General features: G+C 43.0%; 1 protein-coding gene across 2 annotated transcripts in view; it reads right to left on the reverse strand.

The window, feature by feature from the left end:
* CPPED1 (calcineurin like phosphoesterase domain containing 1) overlaps positions 1-25555 on the reverse strand; it is a 122176-nt gene that overhangs the window by 24341 nt on the left and 72280 nt on the right. For both annotated transcript variants that reach the window (XM_061208650.1, XM_061208649.1), the window contains one exon: positions 20798-21220. In XM_061208650.1, coding sequence (XP_061064633.1) covers positions 20798-21220 — 423 coding nt within the window. The remainder of the gene's footprint in view (positions 1-20797; positions 21221-25555) is intronic.

Raw genomic sequence — 25555 nt, forward strand, 5'->3', positions numbered from 1 at the left:
TGAATGTGACCATAAGCAGTACCCGACCCCAGTGTCAAGAGCTCCATAACTCTTCCAGTCAGAGTGTCGAACCTCTTCAGCAAAACATGACTCCAGGTCACGCCTGGCCTTACCATGACCAACTTCAGGCATTCATTTCATAAATAAAAAACATGTAAGCGTACTTATTTTAAGATTTGGGCCTGTTTGTGCACAAAGAACTTCATAACAGTAGTATTTATCACAGAGAAAAATCAAACACGACTTAAGTGTCCAATAGTGGCAAAAGAGTTCAAGGAACATGGTATGTCTACATGGTATAAAACATCTGTGGTTTGGAGAATATTTTTAATGACACGAGATAATGCTCTGTATGACATAATCTTATGCTTCTAAAATGCTATGATCTTAGCTGTATGAAAAGAGAACTTCTTAGTAACAAGAAAACACTAATGAATGGATTACTTATAAACCAAGCCCCTACTCAACCCCACCCCCCAACCTGTACAACCAGGCAGAGGAAGCTTTCTGTTAAACCACAAAGACACAGGATTTTATATAAAGCCAATGAAAAGTGACACCAGGGAACTGCCTGAATCACAGGGGAAGTCATTAACAAACAAGGCTCTGGCAGAATACACACACACACACACTCGGGCGCACACACGTTCCAGAGAAGGGCAATAATTGGACTACTGATAGATTCAGAAAAAGACCCTTGAGAAAACTGATGAAACCTGCAAATATTTTTTCTCTTATAAAAATGACCCTCAGTTATGCTGTTGCCAATGTCAAAGGCAGGATGCTGTCAAACAATTATTTCAGACAATTTAGGCCAAGGAAACCAAATTGACACTTGATTCATTCTTTGTTCATCCTAAGAGTTGGTGCATATTTGCAATAACAACCAACATTTTATCAAATACAAGTTGAAATAAACTGATTGCCATAATTTGTCTCTTTCCTCAAGATAGTATCTCAAACCAACCTTTATTTTTATTTTATCACTATTTTCTATGAGCTACAGCTGCCATTTTTAAAATGAGCTTTTTCTGGTGCCCATAATCCTCTGATAGGAGCCCACTTGCACTTGTATCCCAGGGGAGCCAGCCAGAGTCTGCGGGGGGTGGGGGGGGTAGGGCAGGATGTACAGATCCCTTCCTGTTTCAAGCAGCATCTTTGTCTGCAGAAGGCACAGTCCACCCACTCTAGATGAAAGGATGAGGTGAGGGGCTTACTCTGAAAAAAGACTGCTGCTTGCTGAGGCCAGAGAGGAATTCCACACCCTGAGTGGACTCCCTGGACCCTCACCCAGCAGGACCCCTTCAGACGTTGTGATTCTAAGCCTCCACGGCTGGCTGGACCAGCTCCTTCCCCGGGGCAGCCCATGAAGGAGCGCAGGTAGAGAGAGGACGTGGTGTGTAAGCAGGTGGGAATCGTCCCAACACAAGCTGGCCTGGCTCTTCTCACCTTGCCCAAAGCGCATTCCACTCATTACCCCGGAAGCATGATTAACAGGCCAGGGGTCAGAGCCCTGGGACTGGAGCCGAGCTGTGTGAAGCTGGGTAAGCTGAGGTGTCTCTCTGTGCCTCAGTTTCCTTATCTATAAAATCAGAGCAATAGTACCTGTAGCATAGTATTTAATAAGTGGGAAATACTATTAGTATGTGAATGTAATGTTAATTGTGTTTTAAATGGCTTATAAAGTAAAACTGATAGTCAAGGAAGTTGGTTACCCTGGGGACTTTAGCACCCACTGGTGGCACATGGTGGGGCTGACTCAGGGACGTGGGACCCTGGTGTGGTGGGCAGAGGAGTAGAAGGAACACAGTCAGAAAGACTTGGGTTCCAACTTCGGCAACACTCTAGCCACCAGCAGTGGGTGAGAGGTGTGAACTTGTGCAAGGGAGAAAATAGGTTCCTTACATATCAATTTCTCTGATGTTAAGTCACCTAAAATATTTTTATGGTAATAATGAAAACGATGATAGTAAGATGGATAATACTAATAGCACCATCATCATTGAACACTTAACAGGAAGCAGATACTGTGTCAAGGTACTGGATTATCTCATCTGATCCGCACAAAAAACAGAGATATTCTATCCCTGCTTCCTAGCTTTGTGACCTGAAGAAGCGGTTCAGCCTCCAGGACTTTGCTTGTCAGTAAAATGGCAAGAACGCCAACACCTTGAGGGGCGCTGTGTAGGCTGCGGTGACAATGTGAGCAGCCGCTGACAATAACGTGAGGAATAAAAAAACTGAATATTAGCCATGGCTCTCAAGAAGCTTGTTCATCTTCTGCCTTTTTCAGGAGAAAAAAACTGCTCTATTAGGTGCCTTCAGTGGCATCCCGGAGGAAGTGAGGTTACAGCCCCCCGAGGGAGATGGACCACAAGGCCCCACCCAGCAGGTGGCCCGGCAGGAGGCTGGTGGCTGAGGCAGCATCACACCTGCCAGGACTCGGCCCCTTCCCCCTAGGCAGCGGTGCTGCAGGGACTCCTCACCTGCACTTCCATCAGTGCATAGGGGAGGGCCTTCTGTAAAGGAGACATATAATAGAAGTTCTTTTCCTTCCTCTCGTGCGTCTGTAATTTAAATCTGAAATGGACTCAGGTTTCTCACTGCTGTGTGCTCAGGTTCCTCACCTGGACTGCAGACACCTGTACTCACAGGACCCTGGGTTGTGATGACAGGGCACATAGGAGGCTTTACCCAAATGGGTGCTGTACTTTTACTTCCAAATGAGTCATCAATATGCAAACATTTCTGTTAAGTAAAATTGTAAAACAAAACTAAAGCAATTTCCAGCTTATTTTACGTAGCAATATTCTAAATTTTCATGTACAGTGTCAACCATAGTCGGGGCAAGTGCCTTTTAAGTGACAGCAAGTCCAGTAAATAAAAAAATACTTGAACTAGTATAGGAAGTAAGAGTGTTTAGCACCAGAGGGCAGACAGCAGAAGAAAGAAGAACTACAATCCTGCAGCCTGTGGAACAAAAGCCACATTCACAGAAAGATAGACAAGATGAAAAGGCAGAGGGCTATATACCAGATGAAGGAACAAGATAAAACCCCAGAAAAACAACTAAATGAAGTGGAGATAGGCAACCTTCCAGAAAAAGAATTCAGAATAATGATAGTGAAGATGATCCAGGACCTCGGAAAAAGAATGGAGGCAAAGATCGAGAAGATGCAAGAAATGTTTAACAAAGACCTAGAAGAATTAAAGAACAAACAAACAGAGATGAACAATACAATAACTGAAATGAACAATACACTAGAAGGAATCAATAGCAGAATAACTGAGGCAGAAGAACGGATAAGTGACCTGGAAGACAGAATGGTGGAATTCACTGCTGCGGAACAGACTAAAGAAAAAAGAATGAAAAGAAATGAAGACAGCCTAAGAGACCTCTGGGACAACATTAAACACGACAACATTCGCATTATAGGGGTCCCAGAAGGAGAAGAGAGAGAGAAAGGACCAGAGAAAATATTTGAAGAGATTATAGTCGAAAACTTCCCTAACATGGGAAAGGAAATAGCCACCCAAGTCCAGGAAGCGCAGAGAGTCCCATACAGGATAAACCCAAGGAGAAACACACCGAGACACATAGTAATCAAATTGGCAAAAATTAAAGACAAAGAAAAATTACTGAAAGCAGCAAGGGAAAAACAACAAAAAACACACAAGGGAACTCCCATAAGGTTAACAGCTGATTTCTCAGCAGAAACTCTACAAGCCAGAAGGGGATGGCATGATATACTTAAAGTGATGAAAGGGAAGAACCTACAACCAAGATTACTCTACCCGGCAAGGATCTCATTCAGATTCCATGGAGAAATCAAAAGCTTTACAGACAAGCAAAAGCTAAGAGAATTCAGCACCACCAAACCAGCTCTACAACAAATGCTAAAGGAACTTCTCTAAGTGGGAAACACAAGAGAAGAAAAGGACCTACAAAAACAAACCCAAAACAATTAAGAAAATGGTTATAGGAACATACATCACAATAATTACCTTAAACGTGAATGGATTACATGCTCCAACCAAAAGACACAGGCTTGCTGAATGGATACAAAAACAAGACCCATATATATGCTGTCTACAAGAGACCCACTTCAGACCTAGGGACACATACAGACTGAAAGTGAGGGTTTGGAAAAAGATATTCCATGCAAATGGAAATCAAAAGAAAGCTGGAGTAGCTACACTCATATCAGATAAAATAGACTTTAAAATAAAGAATGTTACAAGAGACAAGGAAGGACACTACATAATGATCAAGGGATCAATCCCAGAAGAAGATATAACAATTATAAATATATATGCACCCAACATAGGAGCACCTCAATACATAAGGCAACTGCTAACAGCTATAAAAGAGGAAATCGACAGTAACACAATAATAGTGGGGGACTTTAACACCTCACTTACACCAATGGACAGATCATCCAAAATGAAAATAAATAAATAAACAGAAGCTTTAAATGACACAATAGACCAGATAGATTTAATTGATATTTATAGGACATTCCATCCAAAAACAGCAAATTACACTTTCTTCTCAAGTGTGCACGGAACATTCTCCAGGATACATCACATGTTGGGTCACAAATCAAGCCTCAGTAAATTTAAGAAAATTGAAATCATATCAAGCATCTTTACTGACCACAACGCTATGAGATTAGAAATGAATTACAGGGAAAAAAACGTAAAAAACACAAACACATGGAGGCTAAACAATACGTTACTAAATAACCAAGAGATCAGTGAAGAAATCAAAGAGGAAATCAAAAAATACCTAGAGACAAATGACAATGAAAATACGATGATCCAAAACCTATGGGATGCAGCAAAAGCAGTTCTAAGAGGGAAGTTTATAGCTATACAAGCCTACCTAAAGAAACAAGAAAAATCTCAAGTTAACAATCTAACCTTACACCTAAAGGAATTAGAGAAAGAAGAACAAACAAAACCCAAAGTTAGCAGAAGGAAAGAAATCATAAAGATCAGAGCAGAAATAGAAACAAAGAAAACAATAGCAAAGATCAATAAAACTAAAAGATGGTTCTTTGAAAAGATAAACAAAACTGATACATTGTTAGCTAGACTCATCAAGAAAAAGAGGGGGAGGACTCAAATCAATAAAATTAGAAATGAAAAAGGAGAAGTTACAACAGACACCGCAGAAATACAAAGCATCCTGAGAGACTACTACAAGCAACTCTATGCCAATAAAATGGACAACCTGGAAGAAATGGACAAATTCTTAGAAAGGTATAATCTTCCAAGACTGAACCAGGAAGAAACAGAAAATATGAACAGACCAATCACAAGTAATGAAATTGAAACTGTGATTAAAAATCTTCCAACAAACAAAAGCCCAGGACCAGATGGCTTCACAGGCGAATTCTATCAAACATTTAGAGAAGAGCTAACACCCATCCTTCTCAAACTCTTCCAAAATATTGCAGAGGGAAGAACACTCCCCAACTCATTCTACGAGGCCACCATCACCCTGATACCAAAACCAGACAAAGATGTCACAAAGAAAGAAAACTACAGGCCAATATCACTGATGAACATAGATGCAAAAATCCTCAACAAAATACTAGCAAACAGAATCCAACAGCACATTAAAAGGATCATACACCATGATCAAGTGGGGTTTATCCCAGGGATGCAAGGATTCTTCAATATATGCAAATCAATCAACGTGATACACCATATTAACAAACTGAAGGAGAAAAACCATATGATCATCTCAATAGATGCAGAGAAAGCTTTCAACAAAATTCAACACCCATTTATGATAAAAGCCCTGTAGAAAGTGGGCATAGAGGGAACTTTCCTCAACATAATAAAGGCCATATATGACAAACCCACAGCCAATATTGTCCTCAATGGTGAAAAGCTGAAACCATTTCCACTAAGATCAGGAACAAGACAAGGTTGCCCACTCTCACCACTATTATTCAACATAGTTTTGGAAGTGTTAGCCACAGCAATCAGAGAAGAAAAAGAAATTAAAGGAATCCAAATCTGAAAAGAAGAAGTAAAACTGTCACTGTTTGCAGATGACATGATACTATACATAGAGAATCCTAAAGATGCTACCAGAAAACTACTAGAGCTAATCAATGAATTTGGTATAAAGTAGCAGGATACAAAGTTAATGCACAGAAATCTCTTGCATTTCTATACACTAATGACGAAAAATCTGAAAGTGAAATTAAGAAAACACTCCCGTTTACCATTGCAACAAAAAGAATAAAATATCTAGGAATAAACCTACCTAAGGAGACAAAAGACCTGTATGCAGAAAACTATAAGACACTGAAGAAAGAAATTAAAGATGATACAAATAGATGGAGAGATATACCATGTTCTTGGATTGGAAGAGTCAACATTGTGAAAATGACTCTACTACCCAAAGCAATCTACAGATTCAATGCAATCCCTATCAAATTACCAATGGCATTTTTTACAGAACTAGAACAAATCATCTTAAAATTTGTATGGAGACACAAAAGACCCCGAATAGCCAAAACAATCTTGAGGGAAAAAAACGGAGCTGGAGGAATCAGACTCCCTGACTTCAGACTATACTACAAAGCTACAATAATGAAGACAATATGGTACTGGCACAAAAACAGAAACATAGATCAATGGAACAAGATAGAAAGCCCAGAGATAAACCCACGCACCTATGACAAAGGAGGCAAAGACATAAAATGGAGAAAAGACAGTCTCTTCAATAAGTGGTGCTGGGAAAACTGGACAGCTACACGTAAAAGAATGAAATTAGAACACTCCCTAACACCATACACAAAAATAAACTCAAAATGGATTAGAGACCTAAATGTAAGACTGGACACTATAAAACTCTTAGAGGAAAACATAGGAAGAACACTCTTTGACATAAATCACAGTAAGATCTTTTTTGATCCACCTCCTAGAGTAATGGAAATAAAAACAAAAATAAACAAATGGGACCTAATGAAACTTCAAAGCTTTTGCACAGCGAAGGAAACCATAAACAAGACCAAAAGACAACCCTCAGAATGGGAGAAAATATTTGCAAATGAAGCAACGGACAAAGGATTAATCTCCAAGATTTACAAGCAGCTCATGCAGCTCAATAACAAAAAAACGAACAACCCAATCCAAAAATGGGCAGAAGACCTAAATAGACATTTCTCCAAAGAAGACATACAGATGGCCAAGAAGCACATGAAAAGCTGATCAACATCACTAAGTATTAGAGAAATGCAAATCAAAACTACAATGAGGTATCACCTCACACCAGTTAGAATGGGCATCATCAGAAAATCTACAAACAACAAATGCTGGAGAGGGAGTGGAGAAAAGGGAACCCTCTTGCACTGCTGGTGGGAATCTAAATTGATACAGCCACTATGGAGAACAATATGGAGGTTCCTCAAAAAAATAAAAATAGAATTACCATATGATCCAGCAATCCCACTACTGGGCATATACCCAGAGAAAACCATAATTCAAAAAGACACATACACCCCAATGTTCACTGCAGCACTATTAACAATAGCCAGGTCATGGAAGCAACCTAAATGCCCATCGACAGACGAATGGATAAAGAAGTTGTGGGGAAGGAGAAGAAGATGGCGGAAGAGTAAGACGCGGAGATCACCTTCCTTCCCACAGATACATTAGAAATACATCTACACGTGGAACTGCTCCTACAGAACACCCACTGAACGCTGGCAGAACACGTCAGACCTCCCAAAAGGCAAGAAACTCCCCACGTACTTGGGTAGGGCAAAAGAAAAAAGAAATAACAGAGACAAAAGAATAGGGACGGGACCTGCACCTGTGGGAGGGAGCCGTGAAGGAGGAAAGGTTTCCACGCACTAGGAAGCCCCTTCGCGGGCAGAGACTGCGGGTAGCAGAGGGGGGAAGCTTTGGAGCCACGGAGGAGAGCACAGCCACAGGGGTGCGGAGGGCAAAGCGGAGAGACTCTCGCACAGAGGCTCGGCGCCGACCTGCACTCACCAGCCCGAGAGGCTTGTCTGCTCACCCGCCGGGGCGGGCGGGGGCTGGGAGCTGAGGCTCGGGCTTCGGTCGGATCGCAGGGAGAGGACTGGGGTTGGCGGCGTTAACACAGCCTGAAGGGGTTAGTGCACCACAGCTAGCCGGGAGGGAGTCCGGGAAAAAGTCTGCAGCTGCCGAAGAGGCAAGAGACTTTTTCTTGCCTCTTTGTTTCGCGGCAAGCAAGGAGAGGGGATTCAGAGCGCCGCCTAAACGAACTCCAGAGACGGGCGCGAGCCGTGGCGATCAGCGCGGACCCCAGAGACGGGCATGAGACGCTAAGGCTGCTGCTGCCGCCACCAAAAAGCCTGTGGGCGAGCACAGGTCACTCTCCACACCGCCCCTCCCGGGAGCCGGTGCAGCCCGCCACGGCCAGGCTCCCGTGATCCGGGGACAACTTCCGCAGGAGAACGCACGGCGCGCCTCGGGCTGGTGCAACGTCACGCTGGCCTCTGCCGCCGCAGGCTCGCCCCGCATCCGTATCCCTCCCTCCTCCCGGCCTGAGTGAGCCAGAGCCCCCGAAGCAGCTGCTCCTTTAACCCTGTTCTGTCTGGGCAGGGAACAGACGCCCTCAGGCAACCTACACTCAGAGGCGGGTCCAAATCCAAAGCTGAACCCCAGGAGCTGTGCGAACAAAGAAGAGAAAGGGAAATCTCTCCCAGCAGCCTCAGAAGCAGCGGATTAAAACTCCACAAACAACTTGATGTGCCTGCATCTGTTGAATACCTGAATAGACAACGAATCATCCCAAATTCAGGAGGTGGACTTTGGGAGCAGGATATATTAATTTTTCCCCTTTTCCTTTTTTTTGTGAGTGTATATGTATATGCTTCTGGGTGCGATTTTGTCTGTATAGCTTTGCTTTATAATAGCTTTATTTTACTTCACTATATTTTATCCTCTTTCTTTCTTTCTTTCTATTTTTTCTCCCTTTTATTCTGAGCCGTGTGGATGAAAGGCTCTTGGTGCTCCAGCCAGGCATCAGGGCTGTGCCTCTGAGGTGGGAGAGCCAACTTCAGGACACTGGTCCACAAGAGACCTCCCAGCTCCACATAATACCAAACGGCGAAAATCTCTCAGAGATCTCCATCTCAACATCAAGACCCAGCTTCACTCAACGACCAGCAAGCTACAGTGCTGGACACCCTATGCCAAACAACTAGCAAGACAGGAACACAGCCCCATCCATTAGCAGAGAGGCTGCCTAAAATCATAATAAGGCCACAGACACCCCAAAATACACCACCAGACGTGGACGTGCCCACCAGAAAGACAAGATCCAGCCTCATCCACCAGAACACAGGCACTAGTTCCCTCCACCAGGAAGCCTACACAACCCACTGAACCAACCTTAGCCACTGGAGACAGATACCAAAAACAACGGGAACTACGAACCTGCAGCCTGTGAAAAGGAGACCCCAAACACAGTAAGATAAGCAAAATGAGACGACAGAAAAACACACAGCAGATGAAGGAGCAGGGTCAAAACACACCAGACCTAACAAATGAAGAGGAAATAGGTAGTCTACCTGAAAAAGAATTCAGAATAATGATAGTAAGGATGATCCAAAATCTTGGAAATAGAATAGGCAAAATGCAAGAAACATTTAACAAGGATGTAGAAGAACTAAAGAGGAACCAAGCAACGATGAAAAACACAATAAATGAAATTAAAAATACTCTAGATGGGATCAATAGCAGAATAACTGAGGCAGAAGAACGGATAAGTGACCTGGAAGATAAAATGGTGGAAATAACTACTGCAGAGCAGGATAAAGAAAAAAGAATGAAAAGAACTGAGGACAGTCTCAGAGACCTCTGGGACAACATTAAACGCACCAACATTCGAATTATAGGGGTCCCAGAAGAAGAAGAGAAAAAGAAAGGGACTGAGAAAATATTTGAAGAGATTATAGTTGAAAACTTCCCTAATATGGGAAAGGAAATAGTTAATCAAGTCCTGGAAGCACAGAGAGTGCCATACAGGATAAATCCAAGGAGAAACACGCCAAGACACATCTTAATCACACTGTCAAAAATTAAATATAAAGAAAACATATTAAAAGCAGCAAGGGAAAAACAACAAATAACACACAAGGGAATCCCCATAAGGTTAACAGCTGATCTTTCAGCAGAAACTCTGCAAGCCAGAAGGGAGTGGCAGGATATACTTAAAGTGATGAAGGAGAAAAACCTACAACCAAGATTACTCTACCCAGCAAGGCACCCATTCTACCCATTCAGATTTGATGGAGAAATTAAAACCTTTACAGACAAGCAAAAGCTGAGAGAGTTCAGCACCACCAAACCAGCTTTACAACAAATGCTAAAGGAACTTCTCTAGGCAAGAAACACAAGAGAAGGAAAACACCTACAATAACAAACCCCAAACATTTAAGAAAATGGGAATAGGAACATACATATCGATAATTACCTTAAATGTAAATGGATTAAATGCTCCCACCAAAAGACACAGACTGGCTGAATGGATACAAAAACAAGACCCATATATATGCTGTCTACAAGAGACCCACTTCAGACCTAGAGACACATACAGACTGAAAGTGAGGGGATGGAAAAAGATATTCCATGCAAATGGAAATCAAAAGAAAGCTGGAGTAGCAATTCTCATATCAGACAAAATAGACTTTAAAATAAAGACTATTACAAGAGACAAAGAAGGACACTATATAATGATCAAGGGATCGATCCAAGAGGAAGGTATAACAATTGTAAATATTTATGCACCCAACATAGGAGCACCTCAATACATAAGGCAAATACTAACAGCCATAAAAGGGGAAATCGACAGCAACACAATCATAGTAGGGGACTTTAACACCCCACTTTCACCAATGGACAGATCATCCAAAATGAAAATAAATAAGGAAACACAAGCTTTAAATGATACATTAAACAAGATGGACTTAATTGATATTTATAGGACATTCCACCCAAAAACAACAGAATACACATTTTTCTCAAGTGCTCATGGAACATTCTCCAGGATAGATCATATCTTGGGTCACAAATCAAGCCTTGGTAAATTTAAGAAAATTGAAATCGTATCAAGTATCTTTTCCGACCACAACGCTATGAGACTAGATATCAATTACAGGAAAAGATCTGTAAAAAATACAAACACATGGAGGCTACACAATACACTACTTAATAACGAAGTGATCACTGAAGAAATCAAAGGGGAAATCAAAAAATACCTAGAAACAAATGACAATGGAGACACGACGGCCCAAAACCTATGGGACGCAGCAAAAGCAGTGCTAAGAGGGAAGTTTATAACAATACAAGCCTACCTCAAGAAACAGGAAACATCTCGAATAAACAACCTAACCTTGCACCTGAAGCAATTAGAGAAAGAAGAACAAAAAAACCCCAAAGCTAGCAGAAGGAAAGAAATCATAAAGATCAGATCAGAAATAAATGAAAAAGAAATGAAGGAAACAATAGCAAAAATCAATGAAACTAAAAGCTGGTTCTTTGAGAAGATAAACAAAATTGATAAACCATTAGCCAGACTCATCAAGAGAAAAAGGGAGAAGACTCAAATCAATAGAATTAGAAATGAAAAAGGAGAAGTAACCACTGACACTGCAGAAATACAAAGGATCATGAGAGATTAAGACCTAAATAGACATTTCTCCAAAGAAGATATACAGATTGCCAACAGACACATGAAAGAATGCTCAACATCATTAATCATTAGAGAAATGCAAATCAAAACTACAATGAGATATCATCTCACACCGGTCAGATTGGCCATCATCAAAAAATCTGGAAACAATAAATGCTGGAGAGGGTGTGGAGGAAAGGGAACACTCTTGCACTGTTGGTGGGAATGTAAATTGATACAGCCACTATGGAGAACAGTATGGAGGTTCCTTAAAAAACTAAAAATAGAACTACCATACGACCCAGCAATCCCACTACTGGGCATATACCCTGAGAAAACCATAGTTCAATAAGAGTCATGTACCAAAATGTTCATTGCAGCTCTATTTACAATAGCCAGGACATGGAAGCAACCTAAGTGTCCATCATCGGATGAATGGATAAAGATGTGGCACATATATACAATGGAATATTACTCAGCCATAAAAAGAAATGAAATGGAGGTATTTGTAATGAGGTGGATGGAGTTAGAGTCTGTCATACAGAGTGAAGTAAGTCAGAAAGAGAAAAACAAATACAGTATGCTAACACATATATATGGAATCTAAGGGAAAAAAAAAAAAGGCCATGAAGAACCTAGTGGCAAGACGGGAATAAAGACACAGACCTACTAGAGAATAGACTTGAGGATATGGGGAGGGGGAAGGGTGAGATGTGACAGGGTGAGAGAGTGTCATGGACATATATACACTACCAAATGTACAATAGATAGCTAGTGGGAAGCAGCCGCATAGCACAGGGAGATCAGCTCGGTGCTTTGTGACCACCTAGAGGGGTGGGATGGGGAGGGTGGGAGGGAGGGAGATGCAAGAGGGAAGAGATATGGGAACATATGTATATGTATAACTGATTCACTTTGTTATAAAGCAGAAACTAACACACCATTGTAAAGCAATTATACTTCAATAAAGATGTTTAAAAAAAAATAGAAGTCGTGGTACATATATACAATGGAATATTACTCAGCCATAAAAAGGAACGAAGTTGAGTCATTTGTTGAGCTGCAGATGGATCTAGAGACTGTCATACAGAGTGAAGTAAGTCAGAAAGAGAAAAACAAATATCGTATATTAACGCATGTATATGGAACCTAGAAAAATGGTACAGATGAGCCGGTTTGCAGGGCAGAAGTTGAGACACAGATGTAGAGAACAAACGTATGGACACCAAGGGGGGAAAACCGCGGTGGGGTGGGGATGGTGGTGTGCTGAATTGGGCGATTGGGACTGACATGTATACACTGATGTGTATAAAATTGATGACTAAGAAGAACCTGCAGTATAAAAAAACAACAAAAAAACAAAACAAAAAAAAACAAAAAAAAGAGTGTTTGGCTAAGCGAGGGATATTTCAATTTTACAAAGGAATCCCACCGCTCATTTGCAAGTGACACTAACTGCTATTTTTAAAACGTGACCTAGAAAGAAAAGATATAATATTTTGACTTCATACGCTTAAACAGACATTGCTGTTTCCCATGTACTTGTGGCTCCTTTTTGAAATGTTGCAATGGGATTTTTCAACAAGATTTTGAGTTTTTAGTTTGAGGGTGACCTACAATACTCTGTTTTGTGCATTGTTGCCCTGGGTGCCCAGCACAGGGCCCAGGCTATTTGTTGAATGGATAAATGCTGACTTAACTTTGGGAAGAAGCAGCACACACATACACATGCCAGATTCTCAATTTATAAATATTTACTATCAGGACTTCATTTTAACTTTAATTAGCCCAACTGTTAAGGATACCTCCAAAGTGAGAAATGTAATCCATCACTTCGCACCAGATGTAGCTTCCGTAGTTGGTCTTTTATCTTGGTTTACAGTGAATGAAACACAGACATAAAATGACTAAAGCATGATGTTTTATGGTGAACTGATTGAAACATACAGCAGACCAAACCTGGAAGATGAATTCAAGACCAAATGTAAATTAAAGAGGGTAAAATTCCTCAAGCTGACATGCCCCCAGAAACTCTGAATTCTATAGATGCTCAAAAAAGGACTGTTTGTTGAGTTCTCACTTGAAAGTCAGTTAAAAAAAGAACCAATGAGATACATTTTTTAGTGCATTTTAAACAGAGGGCATTGGGACTTCCCTGGCGGTCCCTATGTGCTTCCACTGCAGGGGGTGCAGGTTCCATCCCTGGTCAGGGAACTAAGATTCCCACATTGTCGTGTGGCCAAAAACTAACAAACAAAGGGTGTTGTTTGATGACAGCCACTGCCTTTTGGACCCACTTGCTGGATTCAGAAAATTCTGACTATGAGATTACGCATTCCAAAGTGTGTTTATTAGCACATTAACTGGTGAGGTGTGTGCTTTAAAAACATAAATGCAGAGTCAAATCCTCTCACTAAGTTCCATAGGAATTTTCCATCTAGTTCAATGTTTCCCAACCTTTTAAACTAATACCCCTTTCGACAAAACTGAAAACAGCGTACATTCCTCATTCACCCCGAAAAACCTCAGACTCTTTGAGACACAGTCTATCTTCCTGCGTAGCCCAGAAGCCAAGAGGTTTCTTGTCTAGCTTCACTTCCTTAGTTTGTATTGTAAAAAGAATTGCTAATTCCTCTTCCTTTTTCAATATATAAAGTTATGTTAGCAAACTGCAGGCACGTCCCCAAACTCAACGTGCCTCTCCGTGCTTTGTACCCCCTCACGTACACCCTCCCAAGAAGACGCTGCCTGCTCCTGGCAGCACCAGGAGTGAGAAGCGCTGCTCTCATGAAAGGAGTAAGCCAGACCCCGGGTAAAGCTAACTTGCCAGCTGTGGGCTCGCACCACGGTCCAGGGCCAGATGACGACAAACCACCCTTCATCAAGCACATGCCATGTCCCAGGCATGGGGCTAAGTGCTCTTATACACGCCTCCCTTTACTTGATTCTCACACCAACACTATGAGGTCGGGACGAGTACCCTCCTTTAACAAGAGAGTAAACTAAGGCAGAAAGATGTTCAGCAGGTTACAGGAAGCCACTTCACTGGGGAGTAGCACCAAAGGATTTGAATCCAGGTCTGTCTGAAGCCAAGCCCACCTGCTGACCTGTGACCTTAAACAGTCATACAGCCCACCCTCATGAGCATGCCACCCCTTGTACCGCCATCACAAGTTCGGCCTTACCCGCACACTACCCATGCTACCTGTCATTTATTATTTTTCTTTCACTTGATGAGCTAGTTATAGTTTTTTTCTAACACATGTTAAACACCCAAGCGTTTGATTTTCAGTGCCCCAGGGGCCCCCCACCTTCACCACACCATGGGCCTCCAGCGGGATGAGCTGCACCCAGGCGTGCTCTCCACTGAGGAACCCGGGGCCCCTTCTGGGCAGACCTTCGGTGAGTCGGCAGTTGTGACAGGGGGGTCATCAGAAGCAGCCTGGAATTAGACATGTGCATGTTGTGGACAAGGTCTCAGGGGAGAGAAAGAGCCTCCCGCTGTATCAGGAACGTCTCTCTAAGCCAAGGATGGGAAAACTATGGCCTGTAGGCCCACCACCTGTTAGTGTAAAGTTTTACCAGAACCCAGTCACACCCACTTGCTTATGTACCGTTTGTGGCTATTTTCATGCTACAGAGGCCAAGTTGAGCAGTCGCTACAGAGACCACAGCCCAAAATGTTCACTGTCTGACCCTTTGCAGGGCAAGTTTGCTGACCCCTGCTCTAGGTGATGCATTTCCCATCCAAAAGTCAGCTGGTAAATACCAATTCAGAGGTAACATGGACATTACCTGTGATTCTGCTGATTAGTAGATATGAATCAAGTTTAACTCAATTCCATATTTATTCATTGAGAGGCTACTATGTGATAGTCTAGGCTAGGGGCTGGGTTTATAGAGGTGAACAAAGCTGGGACTCCATTTCCTGGAGGAATCAGGATGGAAACAAATAATTTCAATACAACTCAATATTAGATGTCAGAGTAGGATTTGATGTTTCATCCTTCCTGTTAAGTAGACCCTGGAAACCTGACCTTTTTGTTCTTTAAAACTTTGAAATTCTAAAACCATAACGGTACATGGACTAAGATCTCTTTCTAGTTTTTTTTTAAAAAGCATAAATAGAGGTGAAACTATAATTCTGTGAAATTACTCATTAGCTTTTACAGGAAAGATCAACTTATTGGAATTTTTTGTAATTGCCAAATTCGCTCTGGGCTTTCTACTACACAGTTCTAATCCCTATGTTGAGAATGGAAAAAAGAAAAGGTATCGAGACATCAAGGGAAACAGGGTCAGTTAAAGAGCTAGACTTTTGTTTTTTAAGATTGAGTTTTTAAATTGAAATCCGTATTAACTGGGTCACATATTAACCTTCTGCTGAAAAAGGCATGAGGGATATAGACAATGGCCAGGAGGTTCGACCAAGATTTCATTATCTACTGTCTTTGCAACTCCAACTAGGTATCAGGTGAATTAAGGGGAAAACCAATTTCTACATCCCGTGGACGTGATGAAATTGATTATCCTCAGGCAGAGCAAAGAAGATGGAAAATAACTGTGCCGCTTCACATCTGTGCATCTGTCCTGCCCCGATAACTGTTTATTTGTACTGGCTATTGACAACATTTTCGCATCATACAGAGAAGGTTTTTTTATTGAGCTTCAAAAGGAGAAACAGAATGCATCTGTTTCTAGGGAAACCTGAGCTCGGAGGCTGGAGGCTTTGATTCAAAGAACGCATCCGTACACACATGGTGGCCCATTGTATAGTAACAGCCCTCCTCCTCATTTACCTCATCCCGTTTAGAAAATTAATGCCACAATGTGAGATGATTATTGATGCTCATTATTAAATCATTTATTCATCCCACACAATGATTCAGAATTATTCATTAAGCTTGCTGGAAGGAAGCTGGGTGTTACCTCCATGGTGGTTTGAGGAGGGATGTGCTCTTTAAAAGGATATTTTATAACAACACAATTATCATAATTAAAAGCTACCCTGATATTCTGATATGCTTTTGACATATTTTTGAGAACTGGCATTTTAGCATAAGGAGATAAATGAGACTAAAATAGTATTAGGGAATAATATTGCTGTGGGGAAAAAAAGCTGGAGGCAGTATTAAATACCATCTGCCATCATCACCCCCAACTTCATCATAGTCTTTAAGTTAATGAATTTCACAAAATGTCACCTGAACTTCTGGCTTTCCAAAATGAGTTCAAGAATTACATGGCTGTGACCTGAGCGATCTCCGGCATTACTGAGTCGTGGGGGCCTGCATTCCCCATGACAGCCCACCTACCTGTGCTCCCAAACCAAGCAGGCCCCTCAGGCTGCCACGGAGCTGTGACTGCATCTGATCCCGATATCTTCCCAACGCTGCCCATGCTTTGTTCTGAGTTCAAAAGGCCATTAAGCAAAGGGCCTGGTTTGGGAAGCCACTCAAACTGACAGGTGACTGCAGGAAGGGCACCCTTCTCTCTGCTTCTGCCTGGTCAGGCAGGTCTAGGGGAAGATCCTAAGGCCAGTGACCAAGAAGAGCACGCCTGCCCATACGTGAAGGTGGTGCCTGATGGGAACAGCAGGGGGCCACTTGGGAAGAGAGCAACTGACTGCTGGGTGAACCTGGAAAGTCAGCATGTGGGTCGGAGCAGAGTCACACGCATGGCCTGACCCAAGACCGAAGGACCAGGAGGCTGCATGATGTGTGCCCGACACTGGGAACACACCACGCAGAGGCTGCGCCCGGGAGTTCCACCGAGTGGGACCTGGTCTGCTCTGTGCCAGGTGCACAGCGGGTGCTAAACAGAGGGAAGGAGCCTGCATCAGAGGTTCATCCTTCACTCATTCCACAAACACTGATGAAGCATTTATTATAGGCTAAGACCTGAGCCAGGCCTCCTCTGCACTCAAGGAGCTGAGAGTCTAGGGGGGCTTCAGACAGGTTGACACTTACAAATGCACTGGGAGCAAGGGCAGCTGAGGAAGAACCTGGCGGGGCAGGGCTGGGGACACCTCATACAGAAAGTTGAGGCGGCGTTGGCCAGATGAAATGGAAGAGGCAGAGACAGTGACAAAGGGTGAGGACAGCCTTATCCTATGTATGAAGGGGCCTCAGAAGGGTAGATGCTGTTGGGCTACATACTCCTCTGGATGTAGTGGAGAAAGGACCAGAATGGGGCAAGAGTGGGGCAGGGGGACCAAGTCGAAGCTGTTGCTACCACCCAGCTGAGAGGCAATGGTGGCCTAAAGAAGTGGACAGGCTGGAGAGCTATTAAAGAGGTAGAATTAAAGGCACATGAAGTATCAATCTTCCTGGGCAAGGAGGCCCTACTGGAGGAGAATCCATCAGAGTTCCAGAACCAGAGGCCGTTAAGAGCTGATAAGACTATTTACAGTAGCCAAGACATGGAAGCAACTCAAGTGCCCATCAATAGACAACTGGATTAAGAAGATGTGATACACACACACACACACACACACACACACACACACAGAGGAATATTACTCAGCCATAAAAAAGAAGGAATACCGCCATCTGCAGCAACATGCATGGACCTAAAGACTATGATGCCCAGTGACATAAGTCAGACAGAGAAAGACAAATACTATATGATATCACTTATATGTGGAATCTAAAAAATAATACCAATGAATGTATATGCAAAACAGAAACAGACTTACAGACATAGAAAACAAACTTGTGGTTATCAAAGGGGAGAGGGAAGGGAGAAGGGACAAATGAGGGGTATGGAATTAACAGATACCAACCACTATATATAAAATAGATACGTAACAAGGATATACTGTACAACACAGGGAATTATACCCAATATCTTGTAATAGTTTATAATGGAGTATAATCTGCAAAAATACTGAATCACTATGTTGTACACTTGAAACTAACACAATATTGTAAATCAATTATACTTCTGTTGAAAAATAAAGAGCAGATAAGAAAACTAGTCCCTCGGCTCTGTCTCATGCTCAGCAAGCAACCTCCTGATTATAACTTGGCCTCCCATGCTGTTTTGCCTACGGGAAGAGACTGCACTGCTAGGGTTAAGGGGAGGATTTCAGCCTTGCGCTAAATTAATAAAATGTAAAATAGATAGCGAATGGGAAGCAGCCGCATAGCAGAGGGAGATCAGCTCGGTGGTTTGTGACCACCTAGAGGGGTGGGATAGGGAGGGTGGGAGGGAGACGCTAGAGGGAAGAGATATGGGGATATATGTATACGTATAACTGATTCACTTTGTTATAAAGCAGAAACTAACACACCAATGTAAAGCAATTATACTCCAATAAAGATGTTTAAAATTTTTTTTAAAAAAATTAATAAAATGCCATTCTGGTGGTAGATATCAGTCTCTGTGAGCTGGGGCAATTGGAGCCCACCCCCGAGACACAGACCAGCTCTGGGGGTGCCGACAAATCCTCCCTGAGCTCGCAGGGCTGCAGGCCTGACGGGGGAGGTGGCTGGTGCATCCCAGATGCGATGTCACCCTCCGGGGTTCCTGGTGGGTGGGCAGCAGGATTCCCCCAAGGATGCCCTGTTAGAGCTGGGGTCACCCTCTTTATAAGCGTCTCCAGGTCTCAGTATCTGGGGCTGCTCCTGGGCTGCATGTGCTCCGTCCTACAGGGGGAAACCCACAACCCCATGCCACTCAAGGATGCGGCTGACAACGAAGAGCAGCCACGGGGATGGCATTTGCATCATTTAACATTTGATATAAAAGGAATCATTTCAGTGGCATTAAGTGTTCTCTCTGGCATTATTCTCTGTTACAAAATAGTCTCCGTGGTGGTGCTGATGCCATCTTGACACTTCATTTCCTTGTCAACAAAGACAAAAAAAGTTGGTTTTCTGCACCAACTCAAGCATGGCATAAAATTTCAAAGGCTTTAATAAAAGTTTTCCAACTTCACCTCCATGGAACAGTTGGAAAACGTCTCCAATTATGCAAGCTTTTTGTAAAATGTCTCGAAAATACAGAAGGGCCTATTGTACTTTTCACAAGTAAATGTGAACACATTTAATGCTCAAAGGTGAAAAGAGTGTCAGGATTTTTTTTTTAATGAATGCTTGCTACTTATTGGGTCAGGCCCCCTCCCTCTCCCTACCCCCTAAAAAATAAAAGAATGTATTTATATTTTAGAGGCGTTTGATGAAGTACACTCTGGAAAGATCTGAAAGGAGGCATTAGGACCAAAACAAGAGACACAACAGCCGTCAAAATTGGAATCCTGCCAAGTCCGTGGTAACACAGGGAACCGGCTGAGAACACACCATTTCTCATGAGAGGAAAGCTGCAGGTGCTCCCAGGAGGAGAAATGAGGTGTGTGGGCTGGCGGTGCACACAGCGCCACCGGAACTGAGATCTCTAGAAATGGAGTGTCCTCATTGTGTGTGTGTGTGCTCACGTATGTGTCATATGTATGATTAGCTTAAAATTCACAGCAGGGTAAGATCAGACTAAATAGATTTCTCCTCCTACTTCTGGAGGAGAACTCAGTCCACCTCACTAAAGGAACACTGATAAGGTTCCAGGACCTGCCCTACAGCCACGTTCCAGGATTTCCCGGGTTACGTCTAATACTGGTAGGAAGTTTGGCTCTTAAATACCATCTGCCCTTGGGCAAGTTCCTGCTTCCCAGAGAAATGAGAAAAGATACTCCTGGCATCTTCCTTTGCCTGGGGCACATACAGCCACACTCAGACCAGACCCATCCCCCAATAACCCCCAACCTGCAGGGTCCCTCCCCATCCTCAGCTGTGAGCAGCTATGACTTCAGTACTCAGCTTGGGGCTGTTCTCATCCTGTCCAGGCCCCTTCTCACTGAGTCCTCACAGCCACCCCATGCGAGAGCTGCTTCTGCTATTCCTACTTTACAGACGAGGAAGCTGAGGCTCGGAGGGCAAGGCAGCTCATCTAAGGCCACACAGCCATGAGTGCCAGAGCTGGGATTAGAATCCAGTCCTGCCCAAGGCCCCATCCTCTCTCCCCTTTGCCAGGCCGCAGAGGGGCAGGAGAAGGATCTGGACACCTCCTCTCCAGATCACCCTTCCACCCAGACAGCTGGGGCCCCAGGCCTACCTGCTTGGGAGAACTTGTCTGCCATCTCCTTCCGCACCAACTTGGTGAGGTTGAAGTAGTCGTCGTCCTCGTCGATGCTCTGCAGGAACAGCGGGATGTGCTGGAAGACGACGGCGTGCTGGCACTTCTGCTGCCCAGCGATGCTCAGCTGCTGGTCCAGCCACTGGTCCTGGGCCTGCTTCAAGGTAGGGCACATGGAGGCATCGTATAAGAACTGGGAGTTGAGGACGAGGAACAGGACGCCCCCAGCCCAGAAGCTGAAATAGTCATCTCCCCAGGTCCGCTGGAACTCCGCGACGGTCTCGGGGGTGGGGACATTGCCCACGTCGTGGTTGCCGCTGACGAGGACCAGCGGGATCTCGCTGTCCACGGTCCTGAGCACCCGCTGCAGGTCCTCCGTCTGCTCCTTCCGCCAGGGCGTCCCTGGAAGAGTGAGGGTCATGTCCTGAGACGGCTGAGGCTGCTTGTGCCTTTATAATATCAAATTAGAGAATAATCTAGAAATCCACTCAACTGGACACATGGAAACTGCAAAAAGCAGTCATATGTTAAAAACAAATCAACAAGTGAGGTGGGAACTTCTGTCCTCCTTCCCCTGGAAATTCAGTGTCTAACTGGCCATCTGACCCAAAATTGCTGACTAAGTGATGGTGTAGAGTCATTCTAATTGTAAATATTAGTGAAGCTGAATTTCTATCTTTTATTTAGAAAATAAATATAAATAGTTGTGACTTTTCTGCCCTGTTTCAAGGGGTCATCAAATGCACCCCTGAGGTGTATGGACCCAGCTCTGAACGCTAACCTCAAACGACAGCTATTTAAGTTTTTCTTACCATACACACCACCGTGCAGACTGTGTGACCACCTTTATGGGAAAAATTCTTAGAATCCAAATGGCTACATCAACTGGCATGTGTATCTTGCCAAACCTTCCCCATACAGGGGAAGAGGCATTTTATATTCTACTAACAGTGTGTTAGAGAGCCGGGGCTCAATGCCTTAATATGAAGCACATTCCCCCTGGCACTCAGGAGTCAGTATGGAGATGATTATTTGGACAAAGAGTGGGTTCCCTCCTCCCTCAGATTCCTGGCTTCCACACTTCCTGTAATAATGTATTAAAACCTTAATAAATGGGCTTTGAGATGACCAATTTAATTCCAGATCTGTTTTTTTTTTGGTGCTAATTTATTCAACAAATATTTATCGAGTACTGACTATGTATAAGGTACTGATTTAGTTACCAGGGTCAGCTGTGAGTCAAAGAGACACAAACCCTTCCTTTCAAACTGGTGAGTCAGACAATCTGTCAAGTAAATTATAGAAGCACACGCATCTGTATCAGATGTTATTAAGCATGATTGAGAAAAGCAAAGTGGGGAAAGGACATGATTCCTGATAGTCCTGAGGAATAAGCTCAGCATCCTGCAAAGACAGCATATGAAAAATGATGAAAGAGAGAAGCCCACCTTCACGAGGGATGATAAAAATTTACCTGAAAAATGCTGCCATGAGCAGATGAAAATTACACCCCACATTTCATTTCCATCATGAATTAAAAAGAAAGCAGCAAAGTCTTTACAAAGCAATTACAGCTAAGAAAGAAGAACATAAAGCAGAAATAAAGGAATTCAGTTTAGATGGTCAGAAAATAGGCAGATGTGAAATAGGAACTGGTGGAACTAACTCAGGAAAGAAAGAGAGGGAAATGACAAAGACACTTCAGAAATTACAACCACAAGATTAGCAGTGAGACTTCCTTTATAGCAAGTATATGCCTGCTTTTCTAAATATCCCATGAGAGTGTGTACAGAATGTACACTCTCTGTTGAATACAGAGTCCCTCATATTTCCACTCAATCAAACTTGTTAATGGGGTGATTCAAACCTCCTATGTCATTATTCTTTGCTTTTGGCCCATTGATCTGTATCAGTTTCTGAAACACCTGGTTAGGTCATCACTTTAATTATGGATCAATCGATTTCTCCTGGTAATTCTGCCACGTTTGGTGTTCACTTACTTTTAGCTATGTCGTTAGACACTTAAGAGTTCAGAACTCCCATATCTCACTGAAATATTTTTATATTTAATCCTAATAAAATAAATAAATGAAGAGAAAATAAAAAGGGAGATCTGTATGGATGTTCTGGAAAGATCTGTAATATATATTAAATTAAAAAGGTAAGACATGGAGGAGTAAAAATCACACATAAATTTTAAAAAGGCTTACACATATTCATATATCATGGATAGAACTTCTCCAAAGATACAAAGGAAACTAACAACTCTGGTTAAATCTGGGAAACAGAAGTGGGGAGTGAAGGAGACTTTCACATTTGGTTTAAAACCCTTTATACTATATCTTTAAAGTTCCTTCCTTTCTTCCTCACTTTTTCCAAGCTTATGTATCAGTTTCATTTTAAAAAAGAATTAAATTTTTAAAAGCTTATGTATTATTTTCATTTTTAAAAAAAGAATTAAAAAAAAATCCTTAGCCTCAGCATCCTAAGGATTAAAGAAAATTTAGGGGAGGCCAGTCAGGCGGCTACATTTCCAGTAGACCCCAATCTCGGGGGTGAGTGGAATTTACTGGGGAAAGGCTGGCTGATCCCCACAGAAAGAGCTCAGGCGAGGGGAGAAGCAGGTCCTGCCTAGCACTGGGGACCAGGAAGCCTCTCCCTCGGTGGTGCTGGGGATTTGCCTACAGACAGCATCTGCTTCCTCACTGGTCTGGGCTGGCCCTGGGGCTCCTGGTTTGAAGAGGCCGTTGACTGATGTTGCTTCCTTAGCTGAACTTGGACTGTGGGTATCTGTGTTGACTCTAAACCCCTCTAAGACCCCACTGGTCTGTCCTTTTCCCACGTGAGCAGACTGCTAGTTAGAGAGGATGAATCCTTTATGGCCTTGAACATGATAAACCATCTCAAAGGGACTCCATGAACCAACAGTAATTTATCACTACTTTTCATAACCAGTTTTCTAAAAGACCCCAAAACTACCACAATTGTCTCCTCCTTTCCACTGACTTAGGGATTTTCTGACACTCAGTACTAGCCAATATTTACCGAGCACTTACTCCAGGCCAGGCACTGTTCTAAGAACTGTATGTGTATTAACTCAGTTGACAACCAGTGGAGAACTTGAACTTGGTGCTCCGGCTCCGAGTGCTGCCTCTCATTACAGTGTCCTGGTCACAGTGCATTATGAAGTCCTGATCCACAGGACAAGGACTTTGTAATACACTGGGGTGCAGAGTGTCTCCCATTCTTGATTTTCAAAAGACATTTCATCACAATGCTTCATACACTGACTGAGGCAGACACAAAGAATGTTCAAGTAGCTAATGACCATACACAGAAAAGTTAAAAATGAGCACCTCAAAAGACAGACTTATTCAAACCTTGGAAAGGAGACCTTGTCTACAAAGCAATCTACAGCAAAGAGCTGTGAATTATACACAACAGGATGTTTGTTTGTTTCCAAACTTCAGAGGGATGCTGCTCTTGGAGAAATCACAAATAATCCCCAATAACCTGTTAAAAGACATGAAGCCCATCTTCCCTGGATCCCCTCAATCAAAGATAAGCCTCTCTTGTGCGGCTTTTCCAGGACTTTCTATACCCCCCCATCTGGCAAGCTGTGGATGGGGAGTCTGTGACACATGGGTTTGGACCTTGGCTCTTGCCCTTCACAAGCTGTGTGGCCTTGAATGAGTCACCTGGGTCCTCTGAGCCTTGGCCTCAGAATGTGTGAAATGGGAATGATAACCCCACAATTCAGAGGGCAGCTGTAAGGATTCATACCAAGATGATTTCCAGAATTTGGTACAAACAGGTATGGAAAAGGTGATCTGTCTTCCCTCCACCCCACACTTGAAGGTAGTAATTCTTCCCTCTTTATCAGTAACCCAACCATGTACACAGAGCAATCAATGTATCATTTCTGGGGAATTCCCTGGTGGTCCAGTGGTTAGGACTCCGCACTTCCACTGCAGGGGGCATGGGTTCAATCCCTGGTCAGGGAGCTAAGATCCTGCAAGCCGTGAGGCGCAGCCAAAAAAAAAAAAAAAAAACCATTTCTGAAGGAATAAAAACATTCTCCAGGGATATAAATAATTTTTAGATAAGAATTTCAAAGTGGGGCTTCCCTGGTGGCGCAGTGGTTGAGAATCTGCCTGCCAATGCAGGGGACACAGGTTTGAGCCCTGGTCTGGGAAGATCCCACATGCCGCGGAGCAACTGGGCCCGTGAGCCACAATTACTGAGCCTGCGCGTCTGGAGCCTGTGCTCCGCAACAAGAGAGGCCGCGATAGTGAGAGGCCCGCGCACCGCGATGAAGAGTGGCCCCCGCTTGCCTCAACTAGAGAAAGCTCTCGCACAGAAACGAAGACCCAACACAGCCATAAATAAATAAATTAATTTAATTAAATAAAAATTAAAAAAAAAAAAAAAAGAATTTCAAAGTGAAGGAGTAAATTCTAGACGGTAAAAAGCCAAGTTTAATGAAAACATCTGCATTACATTCAACATGCTCATTTGTGTATATCAGAACTTCTTTAGGGTCAGAATATCAATAATACCTTAGAATTAACATAGCTTATAGCACATCCTAGCACACCTTCCTAAAAAAGTCATAATGTTGTAGCAAAGCCCAAAGCCAAACCTCACTAGCACCTCACTAGGAGTAGGAAAAAAATGGAAACCTGGCCAAGGATCCAGAGCTCCCATGAGATTATTATTAAGCGAGGCTCTGCGCTT

Source organism: Eubalaena glacialis, chromosome 13 (genome assembly GCF_028564815.1).
Source record: "Eubalaena glacialis isolate mEubGla1 chromosome 13, mEubGla1.1.hap2.+ XY, whole genome shotgun sequence".
Taxonomy (NCBI): Eukaryota; Metazoa; Chordata; class Mammalia; order Artiodactyla; family Balaenidae; genus Eubalaena; species Eubalaena glacialis.